At 34.3% G+C, this 25,966-nt stretch overlaps 1 protein-coding gene across 1 annotated transcript in view; it reads right to left on the minus strand.

The window, feature by feature from the left end:
• Window positions 1–25,966, minus strand: part of DOP1B (DOP1 leucine zipper like protein B) — a 132,098-nt gene that overhangs the window by 19,279 nt on the left and 86,853 nt on the right. The window contains exons 16-26 of the mRNA XM_051984839.1: window positions 23,804–23,904; window positions 23,222–23,412; window positions 18,101–19,718; window positions 16,706–16,820; window positions 13,276–13,464; window positions 11,001–11,117; window positions 7,814–7,948; window positions 5,129–5,184; window positions 3,481–3,585; window positions 3,307–3,373; window positions 1,956–2,100 (exon numbers count right to left, since the gene is read on the minus strand). Of these exons, the coding sequence (XP_051840799.1) occupies window positions 1,956–2,100; window positions 3,307–3,373; window positions 3,481–3,585; window positions 5,129–5,184; window positions 7,814–7,948; window positions 11,001–11,117; window positions 13,276–13,464; window positions 16,706–16,820; window positions 18,101–19,718; window positions 23,222–23,412; window positions 23,804–23,904 (2,839 nt within the window). The remainder of the gene's footprint in view (window positions 1–1,955; window positions 2,101–3,306; window positions 3,374–3,480; window positions 3,586–5,128; window positions 5,185–7,813; window positions 7,949–11,000; window positions 11,118–13,275; window positions 13,465–16,705; window positions 16,821–18,100; window positions 19,719–23,221; window positions 23,413–23,803; window positions 23,905–25,966) is intronic.

Here is a 25,966-nt window from a genome sequence, read left to right on the forward strand (position 1 = left end):
CAGGGTCACAAGTACATGTCTAAATCAAGGAAGAAGTATTTGGGAATGGGAATCACCTGAACTTCACATCCATCTGAACTGGTCAAATGATAATAGAAAAAACACACACACACACACACACACACACAATTTGGTGAAAAAGTACAACTTATGACAATGAATAAGAAGTTAAAGATATTTGTAGAAACTATTTTATTCTATTATATGCCAATAAAACTAATAGTTTAAATGAAATAAACACATACAAAAATATTAACTTTCTAAATTAACAGAATGAGAAATAGAAGATTTATACAAGTCAACATCAGAAAAAGAAACTTAATAAATCATAAATGAAATCCTAAAGAAAAAAAAATCCAGGATCAGATGGACTTAGAAATTGAATTCTAATAAACAAAGAACCATTAACCAAAATATTGCACACTATTTGCAAAAATAGTAAAAGAAGGGATCCCAACAAATTTCTTCTATTAAAAGGCAATTGCCTCCCTTCAATAGTTTATTTCTATTTTCCTTCTCTTAAGATCATCACAATAGGTTTAGTCCCTATCTAAAGGGAAGGGAATAGGCATTTATATATAATATCTATTATGTGCCAGGTTCTGTGGTAAGAACTTTACAAATATTATCTCAACTGAGTCTCACAACATCATCCCTGAAGCAAACAGGTTAAGTGACTTGCCCAGAGTCCCACACACTGTTAATAAGTGTCTGAGGCTGGATTATTACTAAGGTCCTCTAGATTTCAGGCTCAGCACTGTGCCACCTACTTGTCTATAACCTTCTTGATCCTTGTAGACATTATGAAGGGACATTTGTTTCTTCTAACACTATTGCAATCATAATCCCTTCCAATGGCTTAAATGTAAATGTACTTAACCTTTCAATTTTCTCTTCATGTTTGCATTTCAAAGAATGGATAAACATTTGATCATCATCATTAAAAGATTACTTCTTCAATCCAACCAACCCCCTTTCCAGTATTATACTTAGTTTGCCAATTAAATTATTTTTCTTTTTAAGTTTTCATCTTCTCCCTTTTGGAATAATGTATCCCTATAATCTCTCTCCTTTCCCTGACACTTGTACTTTCTCTTTTTGGCTACTTGCAGGTTTTTGTTGTTGTTGTTGTTGTTGTTGTTGTTGTTGTTGTTTGCTTTTTTGTTTTGGATACCTACATTTTGTCTATGCTGTTCCTGGAAGTTTTCAGGTTGAGTTTTTTTTTTCTTAAGGGTCAACATGGGTTCTTTCTATTTTCACCTTTCTTCTCTAGTTCTAATAATAATAATGGGAAGTTTTCATTGATCATTTCTTGAAACATTGTATCTACATTTTTTATGGTCACAATATTTAGGGAGTCTGCTAATTCTTAGATTATTTTTACTTTGACTTGCTTTTCCATGTCAGATGTTTTTGATATGAAATATCTTGCAACTTTTTTTTCAGAATTTGATTTTATTCTAGTATTCCTTGTTGTCTCATGGAATTATTAATTTCTGTTTGGTCCAATCTAATTTCCAAGAGATCTATTACTTGATTAAGGTTTTTTATAAGTTCTATATGAAACAGTTCCTTTGTTTGAACTCTCATTTTATTTTCAATTCTTGCCTCATTTCTTTCTTTCTTTCTTTTTTTTTTAATTTTTTAAAAATATTTTATTTTATTTTATAATAACTTTATATTGACAGAATCCATGCCAGGGTAATTTCTTTTACAACATTATCCCTTGCACTCGCTTCTGTTCCAATTTTTCCTCTCCCTCCCTTCACCCCCTCCCCTAGATGGCAAGCAATCCTATATATGTTAAATATGTTCTTGTCTCATTTCTTTAAGGAATTCTAGTAAAGCTTGTGGAATATCTGTGATTCTGCTTAAGGCTTTGTCTGTAGATAATGAAGACTCATCATTCATCTGTTTAGTAAAATGATATATGGATGGATCCTCTATGTACCTACCATGCACATCTTCTTCAGCATCACATTCATCTAAGGAGATCTGAGGCTGGGCTTTCACTTCCAAGTTTCTGCTTAGCCAGCTAGTTTGTTCCAAAGAAGAACCAGCTATATTTCCTACAGCTTCCAGGATTTTTTGGGTGATATCCTGAAAAGTAAGCAATGGAAATGTGAGTGAAGGATAAGTTACTGGCAAAAAACTTCCATGTCCAAATTAGCTAATCATATCAGAGTAGTCATATCAATATTTTGGCAACTGAATTTTATATTATTATTTGAAGATAAATGTTTCTAAAATTTCTTGAGAACTCTGGCTTTTTGTAGGTAATGTACAAAGTATATAGAAAGCAAAACTAAATAAATGTGTAGATGGGAAGATGCAACTACCAAATTATTTTGATTTTTAAGTCAAAATAAAGCTTAAGAGAAAAGTGGAACAGTAAGGATGGAATACACTATTTCACGCATCAAAAGTATCTGTTAATATAATGATAACATATTGTTGATCTGAATTTATGACCAAGAAGTCATCAAGAATATTTGGTATATTAATAAAACAACATGAAGCTAACATTTATATTACTCAGTTTAATTTTTTTAATGGAATAATTAGTAGAAAATTTAAAGTTTAATGACTAAAAAAACTCCCTCTGGAGAAAGATTTGTTTCCTTCATTGTTTATGTTAACTTTCAGAGATGGAAAACTAGACACATAAATGAAAACATTATCTTCAAATTATTCGTGTTATATCTGGAAGTTTAGTAGGGCCTGGAGTCAGGTAGATGTGAGTTCAAATTCAGTCTTAGACACTTAGTAACTGTGGGTCCTGGAAAAGTCACTGAGCCTCTGTCAGCCTCAGTTTCTTCAACTGTAAAGTGGGAATAATAATAGCAACTACCTTGTAGGGTTGTTGTAATGATTAAATGAGATCACATTTGTAAATTTGTAAAAAAGTGTTTACTTACCATAGTGCCTGGCACACAGTAGATGCTATGTAAATTTTGCTTATTCTTTTTCTCTTTTCTTGCAATCTAAAATTATTATTCTGGGAGATGGAATTATCATTCTACCTAAAATATTTCATATCAGATAACTGAATCCACATGAAACATTATATCCCATCCCCAAAGATAAGTGCTTTTTGTAATGATACATTGGATAACATGCTTTCCAATGAATCTATTTTCTGTCATAATTAAAAGTAACAGAGGAAGTTAAAATTAAGAGGATACATTTTTTCGAGATAGGTTTTTGCTCATGAGAACACTAAATTTTATGATATACTCGGGTAATCTGCAAATAACAGGAAAGGGCAGCTAAATTAGTAGTTAGCTAAGTTTTTCATACACATACCTGAAGGTCTTTTTGATCCTTCTTGCTTTCCAGGTTAGGCGTTCTTGTCACAAAATCATTGAGCATACTATTGAAAAACAATTCACTCCAGGTCAACAACATAAATATTTTTGCTGGTATGAAATATCTCCCAAAGAGAAATACTATGGCAACTTAAATGTCCTGATTTGATACCTGAGGAGCAGAAAGTATCCAGGTGGTGCTAGGTTCAATTGTACAGATTCCTTTAATACTCCTAATAATGAAGGGAAGTTTTCCTGTAGAACTGAGACAGGGAGCCTGTAAAAAAAAAAAAAATCACAGTGTAACAGAATTCACAGAATTTGAGAGTTAGAAGGAATCAATCTCAGTAACTATTTAGTCCAACTAATACACTAAAAGAATCTCCATTACTGTATAACTGACAAATATAGTCTTCCAGCCTCAACTCAAAGGATGGAGGAGGAAGTCATTATCAAGATTAAATTAGACTCTGCAACTCCTTCCCACTGCTCCTAACACTGATCTCCAACTGTAATCCTTCTTCCATATAACAAGTCTTTTAGATACCTGAGAACAAGTACTTTGTTCCCTGTGGGTTTTTTCTTCTCTATAGTAATCCAGGGTAATCACTTCTAGTTCCCTCAACTAATCTTCATATGACATGAAGTCAAGATCCTCCGGGATTACTCTCTTCTGGACATTCTTCAGTTTACCAAAGTCCTTAAACTAAAGTGCTCAGAACTGAGAACAGTGATATTATCATGTCCATATTACTGAAAATCATGTTTCTCTCAATGTAGCCAAACATTAGCTTTTTGAATGGACAGTCTGAAATGGGGAGAGATTTGAGATAGGAATACCAAATATAAGGAATCAAGTAAACTTCCCAAGATCTGTAATTTGCCATGGTATCAGTATATGTTTCATTTTAATTCAGCAAATATATAATTAATTATTCATAGCACTGCTATCACCACTTTGCCTAAGCAAGATTTTTTTAAAAAAAGATTCTTTTTTAAAAGTTTTTTTTTTAATAGATGAAGGAAATCTGTAGATCCTGCATTTCTCTGAACTGAATGTGCCTTTTTTTCTAATATTTTTATAACCACAAATCAAAGTTGAAATTCACATAAAATAATAACTGATATTTAATATATTCAATACTTACAAAGCACTTTATCCGATGTTGGGAAGGCTTATGTAAATAAAACTTCATAATTAAAAACTAATCTTTTTTTCCTATTCTTCTAAGTAGCATTTCTAATAAGCATTTGCAAGTCATCTTTTATGATTATCCATTTAAGACCTTTTATTTAATCTATTTGGTCTTCAGTTTCCTTTTCCATAAAATAGTAGAATTGGAAAGAATTTCCTATAAAGCACATTCAGAAACTGGATCTTATGTTCCTTTTAAAAAAATGTTCCATGTATTGGATTACCAGCCATCTAGAGGAGGGGGTGGGGGGAAGGAGGGGAAAAGTTGGAATAGAAGGTTTTGCAAGGGTCAATGTTGAAAAATTACCCATGCATATATTTTGTAAATAAAAAGCTATAATTAAAAAAATGTTCCACTACATTAGGCCAGGCCTCATAATAAATACTGCCTATGTGCATATACCACGCAAATAGCAGCTTAAAACTCTTAATAAATGAAAGTCAAATCCTCTGTTTTGTCTATGCTTGGAGAACCAATAGAGATATCATTTGGATAATTTCCAAATCAAGATTCTAAATTTAAAAATAAAGTCATATTTACTACTAGGTTTTAGGGTAATAGAAGCAGTGATTTGGGAATACTTGATCAAAAAAATTACACAAACCAAAAAACACATTCAATTACCTTTGAAGGTAAGTGTAGCTGAAATGCAACACTGGAATATCCACTAGAGATGATTTCTGAAAATAAATACAAAAAATTACTGTTATTCATTAGAAAATAAAGAAAAAAAAGCAAATTTTCAAATATGATATCCATATACCTTGTTAAATAAGAAAAATCATACTTTATCATTTCATAACTGAATTTAATTAATGTATATTAAGCATCCATACTATGTATATGGTAGAACATTAGTTCCATGATCTAGCTTCCCTGACCCTGACTCTTCAACCATACAACCTGATTGGCTTCAGTTTCCTAGATGGAAATTTCCTAGACTGGAGGTAAAAGAAAAAGAAGATGGCAAAGGATAAAATGGATAGCTGGTGTCATGGGAAGGATGAATATGAACTTGGACAGACTTTGAGAGACAGTGAAATATAGAGTAGCGTGGAATGCCATGTGGTCCATGGGGTCAAAGAGTTAGGACTGAATGACTGAACAACAACAATACATTATGCAAATAAGTGTCAGGTGATTTGGAGTGGGAGAGAAGCTTTATAACTGGGCTAAGTAGGAGAATGAAGAAGTTAGATAAGTCTTCACAGAGGAGTTAGAATATGAGTTGAGGACTGAAGGAAGAAAAAGATTCAGAGTTTAGGAAGGAATACTTTTCTGGCATGAGAGAAAGCTAGAGTGAATACAATGAGATAAGAATTAAATTGTTGATTTCAGGCAACATGCCCAAATCTGCAACGAGGACATATGAAATGTGGATAGAAATCCATGTTAGGTTTAAATTGTGAAGAGTCTGGAATGTTAGGTTGAAGATCTTGTATTTTATTTTAGGAGCAAAGGGAAAACACTGAAAAACAGTTAGCATTATGTGATCATTATGGTTTTGCAATATACTCAATGTTTATAACAGAGAGATCGTATTATTCTTGTAATGCCTGTAATATTCAAATACTCCATCTTGCCAGTGTGTAGGCCCCCCAAAAAGAAGGAAAGGTCATTTGCTGAAAGCAGAAGATAGGCTTGGGAAGAGGAGTTTGGGAGTAGCTGCTGTGGAGAAGAAGGAACAGAGTCAGAGGTGAATAAAAGATTGCCATGTAGGAAAGAAAGCTGTTTGAAGTTAGGATGAATTTGTATTGGGGATCTAGTTAGTATGGTTTCTCATGATTTATTCTTGTAACATTCAGCGGGGGTTAGGAAGACAAACTGAAAAAGACAGGAGATTAAGACAATTTGGGATTGAGGATAAGCAGAGTGTAAACATTGGAAAAACAAGATTGCATAGGTTCTAAGGGGAGAAGATGATACCTTGATGAATTATTGAACTATAGATTCAATTGCAATCAAGACTGTGAAGTTAAGACCAGAACAAGTACGGTAAATTAGGTGAATAGTAAATTATTGAGGGAGCAGTTGTGATGAGAATGAAAAGAAATTTCGGAATAAGAAAGGATAACAAGAGTGATTAGTGAAGGATGAAACAGGTTGAGGTTATAGTGAATTCAAAGTATCTAAGGTAATGTGAAAAAGATGATTAAAGGAATTGAAGTTGATGGTCAGTATATTCAAAGGCATCAATGCTAATATTAAAGTAATTAAGAACAAGGGCAGTTGTTAGGGTAGAAAAAGATTTTATGAGGCAGACATTGGACTCATAAATCTGGAGGTCAGTAAACAGCATCAAGAATTCAGAAAGATTAAGCACATGGGTGGAGTGAACTTTAAAGGAAGCAGGTGGCTGAGAAGAGAAGTGGCAATGTGGAATACAGAACATGTAGATTCCTGTTGTCTGAGGACTGGAAGAAAGAGCTGCCAGTTTTAGAAGGTTTGGCAAAGATTGGAGTATGTGCTTTCAGGAGTAAACAAGCGTTCAGTGAATAATGAAAAGTATCTTAAGAACTGAGAGAAGGGACAGCTAGATAGCAAGCAGGTAGAGTACTGTTCCTGCAGTCAGAAGGACTCAGTTCAAGTCCAGCCTCAGACACTTAACACTTTAGCTGTATGACAGCTAGGCAAGCCACTTAAGCTCAACTGCCTTGCCAAAAAACAACAGCAGCAACAAAACCCCACAAAAAATTTGAGGAAAAAAATTGTTTCAAAGTTGAAATAGATTAATGTTTCTGTAAAAAATTAGTTTTTAATATGAAAGACAGCTCATACATACTCAGGTATTCTCTTCTGTGCTCTCATAATACTTTCATGATTTATGCAAACTTTAGTTTAATTAGAAGCCACAAGGAGAAAAAATGTTAGGCAACAGATTTAAGATTTAGTTGTAAGAATGAAATGAAAATTCTAAGGGTTTACTGCATTACTTAGAATGGAAATTACAAATTTCCATAAGTAAAATACATTACTTATATAGTATATGAGGAGGGGGAGGAACAAGTAAGAATATAGAAAAACTAAAATGATCAGTAATGAAATATTTTCAAAGCATTATAACATTTAGGAATTTCAGTACTTTGAATAATGCAAACACTGTTACATTAAATAACTTTCACACATGGTTCTAAAAAGATGTGAAATTCAGACAAAAAACATTTCTATTTTGGACATTTTAAAAAATGCAGGATAATTAACTTGTCCAAGTTTCACTATAAACAAAATGGAGCTCTATGCTAAGGAAAATTTAAAAATAAGTTACCAGAGATGACAGACTTCAAAATATGTTAGTATCATATGCATTACCTCTTCTCCTTTGATTTGTGATGGTTTCTTGACAACTTCTTTTACTAAGTACAATATTGTGTCAGTTTTCAATGAATTAAGTGAAGAAATCAAATCTACAAGAGTTAGCTGAGAAGTACTTGCCACAGGGACAATCTGTAATAAAATCCAAGAGGTATCAAAACATATCCAAAGAAAGAAGAAAAGAGTGAAAGGGAAGGGAAGAAAAATTTCTTTTTTTAAATAACTTTTTATTTTTCAAAATATATGCCAAGATAATTTTCAACATTCACCTTTGTATAACCTTGTGTTCCAAATGTTTCTTCCTCCCTACTTTCTCCCCTCTCCCCTAGACAGCAAGTAATCTAATATAGGTTAAACATATGCAATTGGAAGAAAAATTTCTTACTGATAGAAAATTAAAGAAACAATAATGTTAATGGAATCCAATTAGAGCTTCCTAGATGAAAAAGGTAGTTTTCTTTATGGCCTCAGTAATTGATCATCTGGATCTCATTCTTTCACATGATGACCATTTATTGTTTTTGGAGGACTAAATGGAGCTCATACATATAATTTGAAAACCTTTTACTCATAATTTGTATGTATCCTGGTTGATTTGCTTGAAGCAAATGTACATGGCTAGTTTATGACTTATTTCTTTTTATAGGGAATCTCATTTTCTTCACCAATTGTTTTAAGCTTAGTTCCCTTCAAGCAGGGATTCTTAAACTTTCTTGTGTCATGGACCTCCTTGGCAATCTGGTGAATCTATTGACCTTATCGCAGAATGTTTTGAAATATATAAAATAAAATACATAGTACTAAAAAGGAAATCAATTAAACTGAAATATAGTTATCAAAACATTTTTTTAAAGTTCATAGACCTCTCTCTAAAGGGACAATAGTAGATTGTCTTGACTTTCTATGACAAGAGCTCTGACTGAGCTCCTATTGGATTGCCAGCCATATTTTTTCCAGGTTGAACAGCACCTTTAATTATCAGTTGATCTAAAGGCTAAAATGATTGGCTAATGTTGCTTAATGATAGATATATACCATCCAGGTTCTGTCAATGTATCCTCCAAACCCTCATTCTCTAACCTTTAATTCCTCTCTCCAGAGAATGGTTTCAGAATTTTATTACTATAAAGATGGGAACAGAAACTAGATCTGAGATATCACTGGAGTAACCAACTCCCAGATGAGGGAGCTTTCTATACTAATGTAGGATCACTCCTTATCTGTAACTTAACAGTGTTAGATAAACATAATATCCAACCACAATTCTAGAGGACTCAAGATAGAGTAATGATGGATTCAGAATACAGATTGAAACATATTTGCAGGTGGGTGAGGGGGGAGGGACATAGTCAAAGTAGGAATTTATTTTGAATGATTTTTCATATTTTTAATTGGTTTCATTTTTTCTTGGGAGGCAGGGAATGTGTACCTAAAAATAAAACTGAATTAAGGAAATTAAATTTTTTAAAAATAGTTTTAATTGCCCAAAGCATTAAGAGTTTAACGGATTTTCTCCACATATGAAAGGCAACTCTTGGCTTATCTATCTGTATTCTCTCCACATAGTCTCTACCTTTACCAGAAATCCCATTTCTTTCTATCTTTTCCAACAGACTGCTCCCTCTCTTATTCCCACTGTATCACTTTTCCAATCTCCTCCTGTTTACTCATTCCTGCCTTACTGCCTACTTGTCCAAGTCTCCCTCACCCTGAAAAATTCTCACTTGATCTTTTTATCATCCAATATATCTTCTACACTTTTCTAGTTTTCTTATACCTTATTCCCTGACATGTACTCTTTAATTTATTGATAGAGCTCCTTCTTATTCAACAAAAAAGATGATACTCCATGTCTTTGGCATTTTCTCTAGCTGTACCCTATGCCTGGAATATTTTCCCTTCCTATCTCTTCCTCTTGCCTCCCCTGATTTCTTGTAAGTCTCAGCTAAAACACATCTCCAGTGAGAAGCTTTTCCTAATGCCTTTTAATTCTACTGCCTTCTCTCTTCTAATTATTTTCTCCATATTTTTAATATAGTTTGTTTGTACATATTTGTTTATCTCACCTATTAGATTATGAGCTCCTTAAGGGCAAAGATTTCTTTTGCCTCATTTTGTATCCTCAGTATAAGCACAGTACCTACCATATGATAAGTGCTTAAGTGACTGACTTGAACCTAAGTCTTACTGGCTCTGAAGTTAGATCTCTATGAACTTAGATGCCTTTCTAAGATTTTCTATAGAAAAATGTGTTCATATAGAGTAAAAATACAATTAATTATCATGATCAATAAGAAAAAAGTTAGTATCAAAAGTTCCATTATACAGTACTTCTTTCGGACCAAATATATTTCCATGTAAGTCATCTTGGGAAAGAAAAAGCAGAACAAAAAGGAAAAACCACAAGAAAATAACAACTAAACAATTAACAACAAAAGGTGAAAATACTATGCTTTGATCCACATTCAGTCTCCATAGTTTTCTCTCTGGGTATGGATGCCCTTTTCTATCCAAAGTCTATTGGAATTGAGAAGCGCTTAGTCTATGATTGTTGATCATCATACAATCTTGCTATTACTGTGTATGATGCAAGTCTTTGCAGGCTTTTCTGAAATCAGCTTGTTCATCATTTCTTATAGAACAATAGTATTCCATTACATTCATATATCACAACTTATTCAGCCATTCTCCAACTGATAAGCATCTCCTCAATTAGCCAATTCCTTGCCACCACAAAAAGAGCTGCTACATTTTTGCACATGTGGATTATTTATCCTCTTTTTGTGATCTCTTTGGGATATAAACCCAGTACAGGCATTACTAGATCAAAGGGTATGCAGAAATGTATAACCTTTTGGGCATAGTTTCAATTGCTTTTCTGTTCATAATGCTACCAACTCTACCAACAATTCATTAGTGTCCCTGTTTTCCCATATCCCCTTCAACATTTATCATTATCTTTCCCTGTCATCTTAGACAATCTGACAGGTTTGAAGTGGTATCTCAGAGTGGTTTTAATTTGCCTTTCTCTAATTAATCACAACTTAGAGCATTTTTTCATATGATTATAGATGGCTTTAATTTCTTAATCTGAAAACTGCCTGTTCATATCCTTTGACCATTTATCAATTAGGGAACAGACAGATTCTTGATATTACCTCTTAAATGAATTTTTTAGCTTTACCTTACTATGATGCTTGACTTTTTTTCTGCTCCACACTGTTGCAACTGCTGCTGTTAATTGGACACCAAGCTGAATTCCCAGAGGGTTTAAGAAATCTAAAATTTTCTGTCTTATTGTCTAAAAAATAAAAATGTTATACAGTAAATCATATTAAATTATTATCTTGTGAAAAGTTTTAAAAATTCTCTATCACTCTATTATAAAGCTTCAAATATAAGACATTGTTGAGAAACTCACTTCAGTCTCCTCTCTACCCCTAAAATCAGAGCCCTGAAGATAATGCTGAAAATTGCAACTAGACTATCTGTCCAACAGTTCTGTGAACTTTTGTTTAAATCCGAGGGGCAACATGAACATTTCCAATAGGTCTACTCTCAATTTACAAGACACAGTCAGGGAGACTTAGAATGACTAAGCCCACTTGAAAGAGATCTATGTGAACTCAAACTTTGATTCTAGGTTTTCTGAAGATTTTGTGTAGGATTGCACATTATACAATTGAATTGTGATATTCTTTGTGGTAATGTGACTTTAGTTTTGTTCATCTCAAATTTAATAATATGAATCATTATAGCAGTTGCATAATCTTCTCTGACTTCCTGTAATGTGGAATGATGATAATTTGGTCTATGCACCTAGAAAGTCTAGAGTCCTCTGAACTGTATATTGACATAACCACAATGCTAACATTTGTTTAAACAGATTCATTCAAAAGTAACTCAACATCTTACTAAGGAAGTTAAAAAGGAATGATGCAACTTCATAAAGTTAATGGAGACCACTTACTAATTATCCTTTAGATAATTTTTTTTTTTTTTTTTTAGACTTTCTTGCGTAAGAGAATTGGTCCTTGAGAGCCTAAGACCTAATCAAAGAAAAGGGCCGCTAGTGAAGTATTAAAATAACTACAGAAATAGATTGAGTCCTGAATGAAGTGAATAAGTCCCTTGGGGAAGTTTTCTAATTTCTCTAATGTCTTTCTAGACATTAATAAGACAGAACAGCAATTGTAGGACACACTCCCAGGACTGGGGGAAGAGGGGTGTGTTAGAGGTCCAGTCACATTTAAAAGTCAGTCCAGGCAGAAATAGTTTACAGAATATGTATAAGATCCTTAGAGGTGAAGAAAGGAAGGAAGAGAAAGAAAAATGTGACAATGTTTGGCCAAAACATTAATAACTCAAAGCAAAAAAAAAAAAAATGTTAGAGAATTAGATTCTTTGATATAAATTTCCAGAGCAGAGGAGGATTTATACCAGGAAATCCAGCTAGGCAAAGAATAACCAGCAGTGGTAGGATGGGATGGATTGATGAGCTGCGTTGTCCAAGCACTTCTATTGTCATGGTACTATTGCTATCTCTCACTTCTATGGAAATGATGGCCCCTCAACTGCTTCCTCCCCAAGTCTATTTGTAATAAGTACATCCAAACGGTTAGGTGGCTCAATAGACAGAGTGACTAGAATCAGGAAGTTTCAGCTTCCTGAATTCAAATCTGGCCTCAGACACTTACTAGCTGTGACCGTTAAGTTACAAGTTATGTATCTCTATTTGCCTCAGTTTTCTCTTTTATAAAATAAACTACAGAAGGAAATGGCAAATCCCTCCAGGTATGTTCATCGAGAAAACCCCAAATGGGGTCATGAAGAATTGGACATGATTGAAAAATGACTGAGCAACATCAATGACCAGCCTGGCAAAGGTCTGTATTTGACAGCGTTTATAAATTCAAGTTAATGTTTAAAACATTTCTGTAGCCATGAGGAAAGGTTTCAGACTTTCCATACAGAAGCTGCAGAGAAAAAAAAGGAATGCAAGATTTTATTTTGCAATCTGAGGCTAGGGTTGGGTTTCAGCAACTCTCCCAATATTTGTGCTTAATGATCCCAACAGTAACACTTTCATAAGATGTGGCCCCCCTTTTTGAGGTGATTGTTTTTCTCTCTACTCTCACTTTTTCAATTCCACATGACTTCTCAAAGCATACATGAGATTAGGAGTAGCCTGGATTGACTTTTAAAGGTAGGAATGGGGAGTCAAAGAGGTAAGGTAGGGTGGAAGGACAAGGAGTGTGGGCTGTCACTGGCTATTATATCAAATTGCTCCTTCTACTGGATCAGTGGAAGATTTACCACACAAACTTGGGAAGAACCAGTCTTGATCATTGGCTTAATTCTAATTCTGAACTTTTAATTATTTTTTTACAGGAAGGAAAAAATCAATAAAGCAGGAGAGAGGAGAAAGAAAAGGATCAACATCTGGAAGTGTTTCTTACTTTGGTAGCTTTAAAGTAAACTAAAGATGATCCTTTTAAAGATCCAAAGAAATCAGCTTGTCTTTTTTGAGTTTCTTCTTTTCTAATTACACTCCAAAGAAGTGACATGGTGTTAACAATTCGAGGCAATTCTTCCAATATGGCATTCTTGGCATTTCTCAAGTTGATAGGGTCACTTATAGAAGCTGACTAAAAAGCAAAAATCATGTAAAATATATTATAAAGTATCACAATTACATCTTCACAAAGAGCCCCTTCCCAGTAGATATAATTTTTTTCAGGATGGAGAAAACTTTATTTTTTTTCCTGTTTTATTCATAGCTCCTTGTGTATTGAAGATACTTAATGACATATTTGGTTTGGCCCATGAAAGTTCATGACATATATGCGAAGGCTTAAACAGTCAGAAGAGTTGGTATTGCACACCCAGCCCCATTTCCCTCCATCTTTTTGCTTGCTGTGGCACAGTTCCAGGGGCTTCCAAGCTCCTTTCCCCATTCTTATCATTCCAATGACCCACAACATTGCCTTACCCCTTTAGTACCTATTAGTACTATGTCAACTTTATCTAAAGGTTCAATAAAAACTTCAGCACTGAATAGCTCTGGATTTGTGCACACAACACTATATGTCTGAGTCACCACTTGTGTGCTCCCATGGGACAGTGGAACAAAAAGGGTCATATACCCTGTTGACATCTGTTCTCCTTATCTTTGAGACAGTTTCTGTCTTAACATAAATACTTTTTGAATTAAACACACATTTATAAAATTCACAAAATGACTGGCTAAGATTAGAATAATCTGTCTGTTATACTGAACAATAATTCTTTTTCTGAAAATAACTGACCTATATTTCCATATAATATTGATACCTAAAATCAATATCTGAAAGTATATTTCAGATACTTTATCTGAAAATAATTTATTCACTTTTGAAGAGTCATTTAAATGGTATGAGCAGGCTTCTTTTTATTTTGGTATTGAAACATGTGCAATTATTTCTTTTATTCTCCATTCTGTTTGAGATGGAGGATTTTTTTCTCTTAAATGGGAAGCTGCATGATGAAATGAAGGCAGTAGATTTGTAATCATAATACTGGAGTTCAAAGATCTCATCTGCTACTTTCTACTTACCTGACTCTGGGATGGTGACTTAAAACTTCTCTGAGCTTCAGTTTCCTTATCAATAAAATGAAGGGGTTGGAGGGGATATTTAAGATCTTTTCCAGGTCAAAAATCTATGATTCTTATTGGGAGTAAGTATTAAAACAGATGACTATACAAGATAGGGACCAGATCTGTGATTTTATTGGTTTACAGGACTGCCAGATGAGGAAAGTTTTTTTAAAAAATCAATGTAGGTTAGTGCTTTCTCTGCAATTATTTTTTTCTGCAACATTTTCCATCAGTTGTTCTTTGGTTTTGACTCCACAGCATTGTGCCTCCCCCAGGATAAACTCATCATTGGGAATTTCATCATCTTGGAAATGGATTCAGCTTTGATACTTAACACCTCATCAACATCCTCAGTTGACTATTTTTCTTTTCTGAGGGAGGGAGAAGTTAATTGCTCCCAAGGCCTCCCTTTACAGAGGACCCAGACTTTTCCAGTTAACTTTATTTACCCTTAACCCAGACAAATCACTTAACCCTATTTGCCTCAGTTTCCTCATCTGTAAAATGAGTTGGAGAAGGAAATGGCAAAGCCCCTCCAGTATCTTTGCCAAGAAAACTCTAAAAGGGTCACGAAGAGGTGTATACAACTGAACTGAAATTCTACTTGGTTCATGCCTCTAAATGGGGGTATCCCTTGGCACCTCCATTCTCTCTTCTAGTAGTTTCCCAGCCTCAGATTCCTTTTGTATACTGTATTTTCCCATTAGATTGAAGCTCCTTGAGGGCAGGACTGCCTTTTTCTTTTTTCATATTCCCAGCACTTACTGCAGTGTCTGATACACAGTGATCATTTAATAACGTTTACTGACTACTGACTATGAATTTATAGTCTGAGAAAGTTTCCTAAACATAAAGGTGAGAAACATGCTACTGGCCAATACTACTGAGTACAACCAAATCAGATTAAAATGTAACTGGAAATATTTAACAACATAAAAATACAATAAAACATAGATAATATTCCATTTTAAAAATTAAGTCATGATGTGGCCCATAGGGTTCTTTATGGAAGAATTAGTGGCCCCCATTTCTATTTGAGTTTCAATATCAGGGGCCTAGAACACTGAGTGGGTAAATGACTTGCTCAGGGTCTTCTTGGCTTCAAAGTCTTATTCTCTTTCCAGTCTGCCACATTGCCGCTCACTGATATACATTTTAAAATTAGCCATAGTTAAATATATTTTTTTTATTCTTAATTTCATATTATTTGTAAAACTGAATACTATCTGTATCATTGAAATCCTTTTGAGGGAAGGGACTTTATGGGGAATTATGGGTTACTTCTGACCCTTCCCTGACTATTCATTGTGTGGACTTCTCTACCTGAAAAGTCAGTGGCTTCTTGTACTTTTGTTCATGACTCTATTGGTCCCCAAACATATTCCTGTTGCATTAAGACCTGACTTGAAAGATTCATAGATGTGTAACATTCAGGTACAGGAATATTAAAAGCTATGTCACTATTCTTAGTTTATAAACTTTCTTTTAATATCATCTTAGTTTTCTTTTGTAGACATAAATAAAAACACTGTTGATAATTTTTTTTAAAAATCCTGATTGCTAGACAAGGACATAGAAACACAGAATCTTAGAACTAAAACACTCTTTAGACATCATCTAATCTAACCCATTCCCTGATGAAGGAATCACACATCTTTAGGACACAAGGCAAAATGCCATAGTGGAAAGTGCAGTGGTCCTAATTCTAAATCCTGCTTCTAGAATTTACTAACTATGGGATAATGAGGGAAAACATGTAATGTCTTTGATCCTTAGTTTTCTCTTTTGCAAAATAAGAGTAATAGGGTAGATGCAGCACTATTCTTGGAATCAGAGGAACCCGAGTTCAGATAAATCTGACCTCAGACACTTACTAGCTGAACAAATCACTTAATCCTGATTGTCTCAAAAAAAAAATCCCATCCCCCAAACCAAAATAAAATCAATAACAATAACACACGGTTACCTTATTTGACTATTGAAAGACCTAAGTAAATATATATGATGATGATATTAACTGATGAGTTAATATGAGTTAATGATGAGTTAAACTGCCACATGAGATGTAATCAATTAGTAATCAATTATTTATTTATTGTCTATTATGTATCAGGCATTGCAGAAAAAAATTAGGCACAGCTCTAAACCAAAAAAAAAAAAATGCTGCTATTTTTCTGAAACACAGACATAATACAATACAGAAAAAAACAAAGTATCACAAACTGCTTCTTGAATGTAGGCAAAATAGTTACCATTTTTGTTTGGTTGGGTGGTTGTTCCAGGAGGCAGAAATGACTAATAGTGGTTAGACCTTCCAAGAGAGTGAGTGGATAATCTGGAGAAATGTTCTCCCTCTTATAGGACGTGCTTGAAGAAAAAATGATACATAATTGTAAGAATTACAAGATTCCCCAATATCACTGGAGATTCATTTCTATGTTATGTTTTAAATTGATTTTTTAAATGCAATAGTAAAAATAACATATAGACAAAATCACATCATTAAGAATACTGAATAATCACATCATGAATAATTAATAAATAACTTAGTAAATTGAATAAATATTAAATTGAATTTGCCTCAAGATCTTGATATTCTTAAAAGATAGTGGGGGACTATTGTTTCTTAGTCCACTATTTCAACTCTCCCTGTCCTCTTCACCACCCTTCCATTACCCATTTCCCTTCCTCTGACTCTAAAAGAGTAGGGATGGTACTCATGGCAGCAAGTCTGCTTGGTCTGCTCAACAGGTCATAAATTCTCAGGCTACTCAACTAGTATATAAGCATTTTGGGAGATTTAGAGTCAAAAAAGTCATCAAAAATGTCTGATCTTCTCTAGACATTTACTATGATGTTACAAGCAAGTCACACTTTGCTCCTCAGAGGAGCAGTTTCCTCATTTATAAAATCAGGATAAATAATATTTATAGGGCAGCTTGGTGGCACAGTGGATAGAGCACCAGCCTTGGAGTCAGGAGGACCTGAATTCAAATGTAAATTCAGATACTTAATACATCTTGGCTGTATGGCCCTGAGCAAGTCACTTAACCCCAATTGCTTCAGCAAATATAAATATAAATATTAATATAATACTCACCTCAAAAGATTGTAGTGATCCAAGTTCTTTGCAAACCTCAAAGGGTTATACAAATGAAAATCATTTAAAATGTCTTTTATGTCATTTAAAATTATTTTCCTTTTCTCAATGGTTTCATTAAAGACATTAACTTTTATTCTTATCCTACAGATAAATTATCTATGGTAATTGATTTGTTATCAGTCATAGCACTTAGTAAATAATTAAGAAGATTAGAATTCAGACACTGTATATTCTCCTTTGACAGTGATAATTAATCATATATATTTAAAGCAGTATTTCAACTACAATCTTTTTCTTTCTTTCTTTCTTTCTTTCTTTTTTTTTTTTTTTTTGCTGAGGCAATTGGGGTTAAGTGACTTGCCTAGGGTCACACAGCTAGAAAGTATTAAGTATCTGAGACCACATTTGAACTCGGGTCCTCTTGACTTCAGGGCTGGTGCTCTATCCATCGGGCCACCTAGCTGCCCCTACAATCTTTTTTAAAGGGGCCATTCTATACAATTATCTACAATGGAAAAAAATTATGTATATTGACATAGCTTACCTGGTAGAAGACTTTACAAACTCATTCTCATACTGTCTGACCAGCTCGTCTAGATTCTTGCAGATCTGTACAACAAAAGGTGCAACAGTCCAACCTAATGACTTCCCAAAGTATGGTAAAGAAGATGTGACCAAACTAACCCAGGCTGAGTGCATCCCATAACCACACTCTGGCTGTAAACCTCTCACCACAGCATTGATGAACAGTCCCTGAGAAGTAATTGGATGAGGCTGCACATATTGCATAGCACTGATGGACTCCTGAAATTTAAGAGTTTTCTGCCATTCCTTGGACAAATCTGACTGATTTTCCATTTCTTCTTGGACCTTTCCCAGATGGTGTTCCAAGATAATCAGGACCTGCAAAAGTTTTAGTAGCTCAATCTGCAGTGGATTCCAGATCTTATCCTGACCAAAACTAATCAGATCTTCTTCAAAGAGCATCTCTTCTTGAGAGGGCTTGGTTTGGTCTGAGGCAAGAAGTTCATACTGTTTTTGGCTACTAAACATGGAAACAGATAAAGAGAGAAGGACAAACTCTTGAACTTTGCACCTCTCCAGTAAATTCTGTATGAAGTCCACATTCTTCCCCTTAAATGACTTAGCAACATTGGTCAATTGACTCATTATCCGAATCAAGACCTCCACACTCTTAATCTGTACAGCTTGGTTGCCAAGTATGTCTTGGTGGGAGACTTGTACATAACATGGAAAGTATGAACGTAGGAAACTCAGGCAGAGGTAAATAAGTAGTTCGATCAAAAGAGAATGAGGGCATGCGGTGGGTGACTGAGTCTGAAGCTTTCCATAGAAACTCTGCCCAACCAAGGCTTCTTGGTGACGTGCTAAAAGGTTATAGATGAGGTTCAAGTGAGAAGTAGAGCTCGAATCCATGTTAGTCCTACAAACGGCATCAATGAACTCTTTGGGGTTGGATTTGAGCACTGTCTCTAGCACAGAAAAGGCATATAAGACTCGTTTGGAATCATAGGGTTGTAGGTACAACAGAATGTGTTTAAATAAAGCCTCAGTCACTGCCTGCTTTTCCTTCTGCTGCTTCAGTAACTTGGACATTGTGAGAGTCTGATCCACATCCACTTCCTCATCACTAGACAATGACTCAGAAGCTTGGGTTCTGTCAGAATCAAACCGCACCAGATTCCGTTTAGCAACTGTTTTAGAGACCTGAGGCTGGAAAACAGATATCGAGGTGGAATGTTTAGGATGAATTTTGTCATGTACGGGGGTGCAACAGTTTTCTTCACTGCTCAGCTCGTGAGGATCAAGGGAGGGTGTTGAAAATGAGGAAGTATTTTCACTATCACTGTGTCCTAAACTTGTATCAGCCGACTCTGTGTGCTCACTGTTGTCCTGAAGCTCACCTTCTGGCCTGTCAGGAATATCTGTGCAACAGGCTATATCATCATCATCATGATGGTCATTTCTCAGCTGCAACTTCTCCGGGTCTTTCTCCACTTCAGCCCAAATAGCTTCCCGATCTACGGTAGTAAAGTGATTCAAGGGCAGGTTTTCATGAGAGTTGCCTTCATGAAGTTCGGACACCCCATACATTTCTTTGAAACAAGCTTTTTTCTTGCTAAACCAACGATGCAGATCCTCTGTAAGTAAAGGGATAAATAACGTTTTAGAAGAACTGAAATGGCAGATCAATTAGGTCTCTAAAGAAGAGAGACTCAGGACTAAAGGAAGTTGTTAATTTAACAATCTAAAAAACTGTAGAATTGTCAAATTTATTAATCATTAATAGGAGAAATTACTGTGAATATAATTTTTTAAAGTGCCTTACAATTCCAATAGCTGGATGGAAAATGCCATTCATATCCAGAGAAAGAAGTATGGAGATTGAATGTGGATCAAAGCATAGAATTTTCACCTTTTTTTTGGTTGTTATTGTTTGTTTCCTTGTTTTTTTCCCTTTCTCATTTTTTTCCTTTTTGATCTGATTTTTTATTTTTGGTGCAGCATGATAAATTCAGAAATACATTTAGATTTATTGCACATGTTTAACCTGTATCAAATTGCTTACTATCTTGGGGTAGGGGAAGAGGAGAGGATAGGGGAAAAATTTGGAAGACAAGGCTTTGCAAAGGTTGAAAACTATCTTTGAAGGTATTTGGAAAAGTAAAATACTATTAAAAATCTTTAAAACTGCCTTACATATGTTATCTTATTTAATATTGACAACAATCCTGGGAAATTAAGTGTTACTATTATTCTCATTTTTACAGATAAAGAAAATGAAGCACAAAGTAGTTAAGTTACTGGAGCAGGGTCACACAGTGAGTAAGAGAGGCAGGATTTTAACTTAGATCTTCCTAATACCAAGTCCTGCATTCTATCTACTCTGCCACTTAGCTGCCCCACCATGATCATATATATTTTTGACCAGACCTGTGTCTTCATTGCTATAGGGACCAGCTATTAAAGAGTAATTCAGCATCAGCAAAAACTATAGTTGTATAGTCTTAAAGAGTTGTTTGACAACAATACTATATGATGATCAATTCTGAAGGACATGGCCCTCTTCAACAATGAGATGAACCAAATCAGTTCCAATAGAGCAGTAATGAACTGAACCAGCTACACCCAGTGAAAAACTCTGGGAGATAACTATGAACCACTACATAGAATTCCCAATCCCTTTATTTTTGTCCACCTGCATTTTTGATTTCCTTCATAAGCTAATTGTACACTATTTCAAAGTCCGATTCTTTTTGTACAGTAAAATAACTGTTTGGACATGCATACATATATTGTATTTAATTTATACCTTAACATATTTAACATGTATTGGTCAACCTGCCATCTGGGGGAGTGGGTGGGGGGAAGGAGGGAAAAAGTTGGAACAAAAGGTTTTGCAATTGTCAATGCTGAAAAATTACCCATACATATATCTTGTAAATAAAAAGCTATAATAAAAAAAAAAAAAAAAGAAAAAAAAGTTGTTTGAAGCACTAACTTGCTTAGGGTCACAGAACAGATTTGAAACCGTAGTTTCCCTTACTCTAGAGCAAGTTTTCTATTCACTGTTATACACCCTCTCTTCAAATGGTCTCTTATTTTCTCATACATAACAATCACAGCTAGAATTTTAAAGATGGAAGAACTCATTTTACAAATAATGAAATAGATATGTTAAATATTTATAAAAGGCTATTTTAACACAGAATTTTTTTAAAAAATAGAAATAAAGCATTTATACAATGCTTAAAAGATTTAAAAGAATTTTCCTTAAGAAAATCCTGTGAGATATGAATATAAAGTCTAATTAATTAGACTATATGTTAATTTATGATCTCTCAGTTAATATATACCTGATAAAACCCAGTGAATTGGCCAGCTCACATCACACCCCACCCACCATTATTCATTTCATGGTGGCTTCCTCAGGCATTAAATTTGGTAAATAAGAAGGAAATTGTCTTATGAGCATTAATTTTGACAAATTCAAACTTTAAAGCAGCATAAGGTAATAGATAGAGGGTGGAATGAGGGTCAGAGTCCCTACGTTTTAATTCTAATTCTGCCTTTTGCCACCTCTATGCATACCTCTGGACGCTAGTTCTTCTTTTTTTAATAACAGCTTTTTAGTTTCAAAATACATGCAAAGACAGTTTTTAACATTCACTCTTGCAAAACCTTGTGTTCCAAATTTTTCTCCCTCCTTTCCCTTCACCCTCTTCCCTAAACAGCAAGTAATCTAATGTATGTTAAGCATGTACAATTCTTCTATATATTTTCATGTTACATAAGAAAAATCAGATCAAAAAAGAAAGAAAAATGAGAAAGAAAAAAAATGCAAGCAAACAACAAAAAAAATGTAAAATGCTATTTTGTGATCCACATTCAGTCTCCACAAGGACATTACTTTTTATAATATCATAGAATGAATGATTTTGGAGTTGAAGGAGATCTTAGCGGGGAAATAGCCATCTAGTCCAAACTCCTTATTTTACAGATAAATAAACCAAGTCCCAGCTAAATTACATGATTTGCCAAATTCACAAATCACTAACTAACAGGGGCAACATTTGAGACCTCCAAGTCTGGTGATTCTTCAACTGTGCCTTTCAACCAGAAAATGAGGTAATGGAGTAGGTGATTGTCAAGATCTTTTCTAGTTGTGAATCTATGACCATTTGGTTGTACCAGACTAGCTAGCCTGTTCTGTCTAATGATGTAAGTTTTTGCTATGTGGCTAGAAGTTCCATTATTGTTGGCTTTTCCCTCTGAATCACTTAAACTATTTGTGCCAGAAAAGGAGAAAGCTATAATTTTGTTGGGGTGTGTTTGTGTGAGTAAATTGGGGTTAAGTGACTTGCGCAGGTTAACACAGCTAGCACTTAGATATTAAGTATCTAAGGTTGGATTTAAACTCAGCTCCTCCTGATTTCAGGGTTGGTGCTCTTTTCAGTCAGCCATCTAGCTGCCCCCAATCATTGTATTTTATAACAATATAATCCTATCCAAATCAGTTCCAATTGATTCATAATGAACAGAACCAGCTACACCCAGAGGAAGAACACTGGGAAATGAGTATGAACCACAATATAACATTTCCACTCTTTCTGTTATTGTTTGCTTGCATTTTTGTTTTTTCCTCTCAGGTTATTTTTACCTTCTTTCTAAATCCTATTTTTCTTGTGCAACAAAATAACTGTATAAATATGTATACATATATTGTATTTAACATACACTTTAACATATTTAACATGTATGAGACTACCTGCCATCTAGAGGAGGGGATGGAGAGAAGGAAGGGAAAAGTTGAAACAGAAGTTTTTGCAAGGGCCAAGGTTGAAAAATTACCCATGCATATGTTTTATACATAAAAAGCTATAAAAAAGAAATATAATCATATCTGATGATGTCTCTTTTTGTCTATTGGTGGATGAATCAGATTTTTCAAGAATAGCAGGAAACCGGGAACAAAAAGCATGCTTTATTACTGATAAGTGTTGAAATCTCTTCTGATTTAAAAAACAAACCAACAAATAAAACTCATCACCACCACCACTACCATTTTACATTAAGTCATTAAGGCATGGTACCTTTTCATAAGTCAGTACTTGCCCCTGGCTGCCCATTTCAGTGTAGTTACCTGCTGAGTTTTTCAGCTTGATGCAGTGAATAGATATCCTCTGTGTCTTTGGGTGAAGTAGAAACAGGAGAACAGGTTCCAAGATGCGAGACACATCATTAAGGGAAAGGGCACGAACCAGCCAGCCTTGTGCTGCTGCACCAATGGCCTCATCAGAACAAGTCAGGCTGTCTAGTATTACAAACAAGGACCTGCAAACAAATTCTAGGAATTCAGGTGTTGTGACAAAAAAAATTGGAAACACTACTGATCTATTCCTGTTAGAGCACCCAAAAATGAAATACTTCTTGATTTCAAATTTAGAACATTTCAATCATTCAAGTACTTTTCCTAAAGATAATCTTGACCCCAAATCACAAAAATTAATTACTTTTCTCCAAACATTAAAAAAATTCCCCTTTTGTAACTAAAAAAAAACTTATGTGAAACCAACAAACTCTATGATCATATCTGATATCATTATAGTACTTTCTGTAACTCTAGTTCCTCATCTCTCTGAGGAGAAATCATCTGACTACTTTTGAAAAGTTTTGTACAGAGAAATATCAAATGTCCAGTGAACTTTTTAAGCTACCAACTTACCTATCAAAGGAACGATTGTAGGATGTCACTCTGTTACTTTGGATCTCTCTTGTTAAGTGCCAGATAATGGAGAATCTAAATATTGCTTCCAACCTTGTTCCCTTGAATACAAGATAAATGGAAATAAACAGTTTGGTTCAGCCAAAGAATGCATTATTTTTCATGACTTGAGTCCTAAATAAAAAACAAATAAATGCAAGAAAACTGCCTTTCTACTAGAAGAAAATAAAATACCTATTAACTTTTTCTCCTTTTCTTGCTTATTAAAATAGAGTGGCTGCATGTGAAATGTGTATTTAGTATAATGGAAATTCTCTATTATCAAAGTTAATGCCTAGACCTATATCTAGGTAGTCACAGTTCACCTCACCCCCTCACTCTAAGGTAATCTATGAATTTTTTCAATTGGAAATTCATTTTTTAATGTTCAGAAGATCTAGACAGTGCCAGAGGCAGTATGAAGCTGCTGAAATAGAGGAAACAACTGAGCTCTTCCAAATAACTTTAAAATAATTCCTCCAATTAAAGTTTGGATTCTAGAACCAACAGGTCAGAGTAAGACATTTTTCCAGTTCAAGACAACTTAAGAGATTGGAAGAAGTTTGTGATACTGTGGTAAGGGATGGTTTGAAGTACATGTGGCATTGGATGTGACAACTACAGCAGTTTTGGGAGCTCTCAATTCCTAAACAGTAAGGGGATCTGACAACTGATCACTAAGAGATTACACAGGACTTCTGTATAAGCACTGGGTGCAGGACCAGATACTGTTTGGCAATTCTATTGCCTATATGTGCACTTGTAGGACAGAGTAGGGAACAGGGGCACTAAAGACCAGTATTATTTTTGGCTTCAAGGGATCAGGAGCCTTTCCTGGGTAAGGATAAAAAAACATGCCAGAAGAGCAACAACCACAGATCTCACTGGAGCACACCACCTTGGAAGCACCCCAAACTTCCAAACACTCAGAACTAGCTCTAAAAACAGCAGAGCAAAAAAAGCTTGAAGCTTAGAATAATTTCTTTTCTACCTGCACCCCAGCAACAGAGCCAAACTTTAAGAGAAAGTCCAAAGTAATGAAATAGACTGGAAAATAAGCAAACAATTAAAATAAAAATATATAGAAATACAAATACAAAAAAAAATATATATATATATATATACATATATATATATATATGTAGAGAGAGAGAGAGAGAGAGAGAGAAATACATTGAAGAAAAACATCTTGAAAACCTGATTTGGCCAAATAAAAAAGGTAGCATACTACTCCACTGATGAACATAACTACTTAAGAAGCATCATTGGCTAAAAAGAAATAAAGGTATAAAAACTCATTAAAGGAAAAAAAAAATTCTTTAAAAATTAAACTGAGCAAGTGGAAGCTAATGATTCATGAAACATCAAGGAAGAATAAAGTCAAAAGAATGAAAAAAAGAAAGCAAAATATCTCACTGGAAAAACAACTGACCTACAAAAAAGATCAAGGAGAATAATCAAGAATTATTAGATTTCCTGAAAGCCACAATCAAGAAAGAGCCTAGATACTATATTTCAAGAAATATCAAAGAAAACCTATTCCAATATCCTAGAATCAGAGGATAAAATAGGAATGGAAAGACCCTACAAGTTACCTTCTCCTGAAAAAGATTCCAAAATGAAAACTTTTGGAAATATAGACAAATCCTAGAGTGCCCAGTTCAAAAAAAAAAAAAAATACTTCCAAGCAGTGAGAAAGAAACCATTCAAATGTCATGGAGTCACAATCAATATCACATAAGATTTATTAGCTACCATGTTAAAGGTGTCTCCATTTTAACCAAGCTAAGATTTAGGCTTGGAATATGATAGATTAAAAAAAAAAAAAAAACTAGGATTACCAGCAAAAATAACCTATCCAGAAAAATTGATTATAATTCTTCGGGCGGGGGAAATGGATATTTAATGAAATAGATAAAGACAAGAGATGAATAGAAAATTTTTTTGCTTATAAATGTGAGATTTAAATCAAGCAACAACAACAACAACAAAAAAGGGTGAACATGAAGTAGAAATCATAAAAGATTTAATACAGTTAAACTGTTTATATTCCTACACAAGAAGATGATACATGTAACTTCTAATAACTTTCTCATTTTTAGGGAAAGGGGATAAGGTAAAGGA

The sequence above is a fragment of the Antechinus flavipes genome, chromosome 3, assembly GCF_016432865.1.
Source record: "Antechinus flavipes isolate AdamAnt ecotype Samford, QLD, Australia chromosome 3, AdamAnt_v2, whole genome shotgun sequence".
Classification (NCBI taxonomy): domain Eukaryota; kingdom Metazoa; phylum Chordata; class Mammalia; order Dasyuromorphia; family Dasyuridae; genus Antechinus; species Antechinus flavipes.